At 46.7% G+C, this 6,000-nt stretch overlaps 1 protein-coding gene across 2 annotated transcripts in view; it reads left to right on the top strand.

The window, feature by feature from the left end:
* Positions 1-633: 633 nt before the first annotated feature.
* RNF220 (ring finger protein 220) overlaps positions 634-6,000 on the top strand; it is a 214,446-nt gene continuing 209,079 nt past the window's right edge. For both annotated transcript variants that reach the window (XM_061184313.1, XM_061184312.1), the window contains exon 1: positions 634-1,258. In XM_061184313.1, the coding sequence (XP_061040296.1) occupies positions 634-1,258 (625 nt within the window). The remainder of the gene's footprint in view (positions 1,259-6,000) is intronic.

The following is a 6,000-nucleotide window of genomic DNA, read 5'->3' as shown; positions in this document are numbered from 1 at the left end:
TGGAGGTGTTCATGATCTCGATGTGCTTGACTTAGGGATTTTTCAGTCTCAGGGCATTGTTAGGGAAGACGAAGAGAGGATGCGGATGCGGGGGGTCATATGGGTAGAACCTGGTCTCTGAACACCAGGCCTGCCATGAGCAGTGTATGCAGGCGCAGGCCCTTTAAAATATAGACCGCACCTAATCTACTGGGTGACTTGGCCTTCCAAAGCTCATTTGCTCAGGGAATATTGTATTTGGAGGTTTTATGATTTTTTTTCCTTTGCTGGGCTCAGGCGCATTTCACCCGGAACGTGTAGGGACCAAAGTCAGCTACGCGTACATCACAGTAAGTTGTCTATTGATTTTCCTGAATGAAAATGGTCTGATGCTGCTGCCCACTGGCTCCTAAAGCCTGTGGTGTCTCTTGCCCGAGCATCTGTAAGCCAGAAGGATGGTGTTTCGATCACTTGGGGTTTCCCTTTTCTTTCCTCCCCCTGACCTTCCTCCCCTCTCTTTCTTTCTCTTTGCTGTTTCCGCAGGTCTTAGAAGGGGATGATTCCCCAGTAATATTCCCTGCCCTGATCCCAGGTGCCACTCCCTCCCAGGGAAGACTGCTTCTTGTGTGACGTCGGCCATAGAAAGAGACTCCGATGGACTTACACCGGGCAGCCTTCAAGATGGAGAACTCATCCTACCTCCCCAACCCGCTGGCATCCCCAGCACTGATGGTCCTGGCGTCCACGGCTGAGGCTAGCCGTGATGCTTCCATCCCTTGTCAGCAGCCACGACCCTTCGGTGTACCTGTCTCGGTAGACAAGGACGTGCATATTCCATTCACCAATGGTTCCTACACCTTTGCCTCTATGTACCATCGGCAAGGTGGGGTGCCGGGCACTTTTGCCAATCGTGATTTTCCCCCTTCTTTACTACACCTCCACCCGCAGTTCGCTCCCCCAAATCTAGATTGCACCCCAATCAGTATGCTGAATCATAGTGGAGTGGGGGCCTTCCGTCCCTTTGCTTCCACTGAGGACCGGGAGAGTTATCAGTCAGCCTTTACGCCGGCCAAGCGACTTAAAAACTGCCATGACACAGAGTCTCCCCACTTGCGCTTCTCAGATGCAGATGGCAAGGAATATGACTTTGGGACACAGCTGCCATCTAGCTCCCCCGGTTCACTTAAGGTTGACGACACTGGGAAGAAGATTTTTGCTGTCTCTGGCCTCATTTCGGATCGGGAAGCCTCATCTAGCCCAGAGGATCGGAATGACAGATGTAAGTACTTTGGTGCAGCCCTCCCCTAACCCCAGTAAGCCCTGCCTTACAATAGGATTCAACAGGTCGGTGGCATTTTTCATGCTCCTAGTAATGGGAAGGGCCGACTCCCTCCCATTCAATAGCTGTGGAGTGCTGACATTTACTTGTCTCTTGTCAATGAGCATTGATAGTTCTTGTAGGAAATGTTTTTCTGAAGGTAGCCGGAGGCACATTGGCCTGCACTGCCCTTCCCTCCAGGGCACGATTGGCTTATTCTCTGGGGACTCTGGAGTGGAGGGGGTGCCGTATATGGACCGGAGTGAATGTCATTTCATTAGTAAGCGTAGGTTCCTAGGGAATTTGGGGGGCTCGAAGAAACCGTCCATCCCTCCTCTCCTTGCTATTCTCATTATGTTTCTCTGATCTCGGTATTATTTTTTTAGTTTTTCCATTGTATCACATCCAGCAGACTCCACGTGATTTTATTTTTCACAACTCTCAGCCCTACTCCAAATCAGGCTATTTTTCAGAGAAGGACAAAGGTGTCGTCAGTCACCATAAAGCATTTCAAACAGCTGTGTTTTCCTTGCAATGGCAAGGCTAGAAAGCCGACTTGTCTTGGGATTTAACAGGTTTTCTGGGTGCTTATCCTGGGGCTCCCTTTTAGGACTAGACCCAGCTGGCCTGTGTGGCTGCTCCATATTTGATGCTCACAACTATTATTAATTTCTGCTTAGGGAACAGCTCTGTCATGTTCTCCAAGTGCCTTGCTGGGCTCCGGCTACACTCACTAATAGTTGGGGCTAAACCTTTACTTGGAACTTGTAGAGTAGGAGTGTTGAACCCTGCCATCTTCGCCTCTAATATAATCAGAAAATAATTGTGTTTTGAAGCTTCTGGACTATGGGTAGACCCCACAGAGCAGTTTTCTTCAAGCCTGGTGAGAATTTATGAACTGAGGGTGTTTTTCCACCCGATCCTTTGTTCTAAGATTTGCTTCATTTTATTTTCTTAAGAAAACTACATCTGAGGTTTGCTTTCCCCTCTTCTCTATTTTTTGTGCTCCCGTCCTCTCTATAACCACCACCACGAATGTCATTTTTTTCTCTTCTCTTTATGATGCCGAGGAGAGTAATAGAGACGTTGCAGCTCTCTCCCCTGTCGGCACTGCTTCCTCAGGCTGTCTCCTTGAATTAGGCACTGTGTTAACTTTCCTGCGCTAAAAGGCATCTGCCTAAACCCAGCGTACCTTTTCAATAAAAGTCATCATAAAATCAACCTGCCTTGTAAATCCATCGCTCTTTGGTTTTGAAATATGTTGCGAGTGTGTCTTTTATGTCAGCGTCTGTAAGCCCAAGACCTCTCCACTTAAGGGAGAAGGCTGCTATCTGACAGCACAACTGCCCATGTTCTCTCTCTCTCTCTCTTTTGCTTTAGCTCCTATTCCACCTTTTCCCTTTCTGTACAGCTGATGTGTGAGTGTGTGTGTGTGTGTGTGTGTGTGTGTGTGTGTGTGTGTGTGTGTGCTGATCCTGCTTTGGGAATATACTTGCTGAACCCGGATTGGCGTTGTGTCGGTCTGTTTTAGTTTAGTGTAGTTTAGTTTTCATTTGTCGAAGTGCAAGTGATCAAGGCAAGCTCTAACCTGACCTCTGGCCAAAACTGTCCTGGGTTCGGGTGTGACAGATTCTGCTCCTTTTTTCTCCAAACACAAGTTGAAAATGAAATCCTCTTAAAACTAACACGCCACAGAGTAACACCTGGAGATCAAGATTCCTTTCTTCTCTCCTAACAAATCCAGCTTGTCTCCATTTTTCCATTTTTTAGCCCAAACCTGTCTCAGACCCCCAGAGCAGGAAGAAGCTTGTTAGTCAGGTCAGCACTCATAGATGTGGATATCCATTCCCCTCTGAGTGTCAAAGCCATAACTCTTCTGTTTGCCTGGTTTGCATTGTGTAGGGGTGCCATCCCCCATGGAGATGGATCCCTCACACAGGAATACGCCTGGGTGGAGAAAAATTAAATGAGTCTGTCTCCCAAAGTGAAATGGAATTCTGACCTTGAAATTAATGAGATTCTGATCAGAAGGGTGGGGAAACTTCTTTATTTCAAACTGTAGTGTTGTATAAATTGGAGCCCTTTCCCCTTTTATTTGTTTAAAATATGCTTTCTTTAATGAGTATTTTGTGTTCTCTTTTTTCTCTTACACAAACGTTAGACCTGTAGGCGTGTCTGTGAGTGTAGACTGTCCACTCACATTATTATCTAGAGTTGCATTTGTGACTGATCTTAAATGAGAAATAAAGGTACAAAGTGAATAGGAGACTGTTACCCTGTGATAACCCTGGATTTGTGCTCCTTTCTCCTTTCCTTCCCTTGGGTGGGGTAGCAGCCTTCACAGGGTTGTACTGGGGAGCATTTGGTGATTTTCATTTTGAGTTTTTGGAAGGCTGGGGAAACATTTTTCTGTAAGGAAGGGTCGAAGAGGCACCGTGACAAAGTCTGCTGCAGCTTTCTTGGCTCCTGTCATATGCCGACGTGTGTCGGAATATTTATGGTCTGTTTTATGTAAATACATATTTAAGGGCCGTTAGAAGGCCTGATTATTCCCACTAGATGCCTTTCAGGTCCTCCCTACAGAACCGTTTTGAAATAAGTAATATTTCTCAGATAATCGAGTGACAGTATACAAGACTGCTTCCAAGGGGAGAGCTTGAGGGGCAGATGGGGCAGTGAGGGGGTGGGGAGGCAAGAAGAGAGAGGATAGAAAGTGTTCAAAAGAGCAAAGTGATAGGATACAGAGGCTTTTGCCCAGATTGCCAGAAATTAACCGTGTATATTTTAGGTTTTGTAATTCTTAAAATTTAGAGTTAATCTTTGATATGGTTGACTGATTTTTCAGTTTTCATATAAATAAAATTTTTTTCATAAAATGTAAAAAATGTTTTAATTAAATACCACAGTAAAACTCCTAAATAAGCATGTAGCTTTAGGGGTTTGCTGGGGGGTGGGATGAGTATGTGTGTGTGTGTCCCTTACTTAGAGTAGAAGCTTTATGACTGAGTTTTAAGTCAATGAAAAAAATCAGTTTTACAGTGGAAACACTGACAGTTTTTACTCTCGCAGCCTCCCCCTGCTCACACACTGCATCCATATGCAGATATGTCCACATCTGAGAGCATTTGAAAGAGGGGCCTGCAGACATGGTATAATGCACACATGTTCTTTCCTTAAATCTGGGTACTGATAGGCAGGATTTCTTTTGTGATTAAATATGCATTTTTGTAGAAAGAATGTAGCTATTTGGGTAAAGTATTGTCTCTCCTAGTAGATGATTCCAGTTTGCTTGCCTGTTCATCTACCTGGCATCACAGGTGATTCCTGAGGTAGGTGTTGGGCTCTATGGAAAAAAGAAGCCTTTACTCAACAGGACTGACTTATGTGCCCTGGAAAAAGGGAGAAGTATTTTGTGAGAAGCCATTCGTGGAGGATGCATGATTCCCCAGGAAGGGGACTGAGGTAACTCCTGTTTATTGTCATGCCCTGAACCCGTCTCCAAGGCTCCTTGTCCAGGGAAATGAGGTGAAAATTTATGGACCAATTACGAATAGTCCACGTGTGTCTTACATATGAAGTGTCTACAGATATGTTTCCCAGGGCTTTTAAAATAAACATTTCCTCATTAAGGAAACTTTACAACAAAAGGGAAAATAAGTATTCTCTGCTGCCTTGTGCTAGAATCTATACATTTATTACCCCCTTAGCACTCTGGCTCTTATCATGTGCATTTCCTGATTGTTCTCTGTAGACCACTCCTGTGCCCAGTTCCTGTCTGGGTGACACAGCAGTTGGAGTTGGCTAGGTTGCATGCTCACCCTGAGGGCTGAGAGGGATCAGAACTGCCCTTGGGAAGTGATGACGGGCCCTGCCTTCTGGCTCAGCTCAGAGATGGGCACTGGGCACTGACCCCAAGTGGCCCTCTTTCTTTGCCCTTCCCTGTGGTCAGGCAGATTCACAGGTAGGCAGGGAACCCTGTGGCTCACAGCAGTTCCCAGATGTTCTGCTTTGCTCTCACCTTTGATATATTCGAAGTCATTCAAATTTGAAAAGCCCTGAGTAGGAGAGATGGTATTTTGACTCTGAGATGTGTCTTTACAAAGGCACGTATCCTTGAAGACCCTATGTCCTAGGAATCAAATCAGCTGAGCTCACATAGGCCCAGGGCAGCCTGGAATGAGCAGGGCTGGCCACATCATGGGGGTGGTGTTAGGGGCGCTACTTCCCAAGGGCTCTGGGACTACCCAGGACTACCTCTGGGTAGCGACCTTGATCTGGGCTTTTAGGAGAATTGCTCTTGCTGGGAAGAATGTTTGGGGCGGTTCTCAGGTCACCAGGCTCAACTTCTGGATTGTAGCTGGAGCAGATGACCACTCTGAAAGGGTACAGAAATCACCAGAAAGATGGGTCAGATGGTGCCCTCTGTACTGATTGCCCAGACCTAACCCGGTTGTCGGCTCAGCTGCTCCCGGGGTTCTCGCGGAGTCCCTTTTCCCTCCCCATCTGGGGTGGGTCGGGGAGGAGGGGGCGAGAACTCCTGTGATGTGTGTGGTTGTTTCTGGTTGTTCACTCCCAACACAGTCATGGAGACTCCTTTTCATGCTGCTGGGTTTAATTGTCTTGTCGGGATAAAGAAATGTTTGCACAGCTAAAGTGGGGCCGGGCTGGACGGGAGCAGTCCCTGATGGCTGCAGAGCCATCTG

The sequence above is a fragment of the Eubalaena glacialis genome, chromosome 3 (assembly GCF_028564815.1).
Source record: "Eubalaena glacialis isolate mEubGla1 chromosome 3, mEubGla1.1.hap2.+ XY, whole genome shotgun sequence".
NCBI lineage: Eukaryota > Metazoa > Chordata > Mammalia > Artiodactyla > Balaenidae > Eubalaena > Eubalaena glacialis.
Note: the sequence above shows the minus strand (reverse complement) of the source record. Positions and strands in the feature narration are given on the sequence as shown.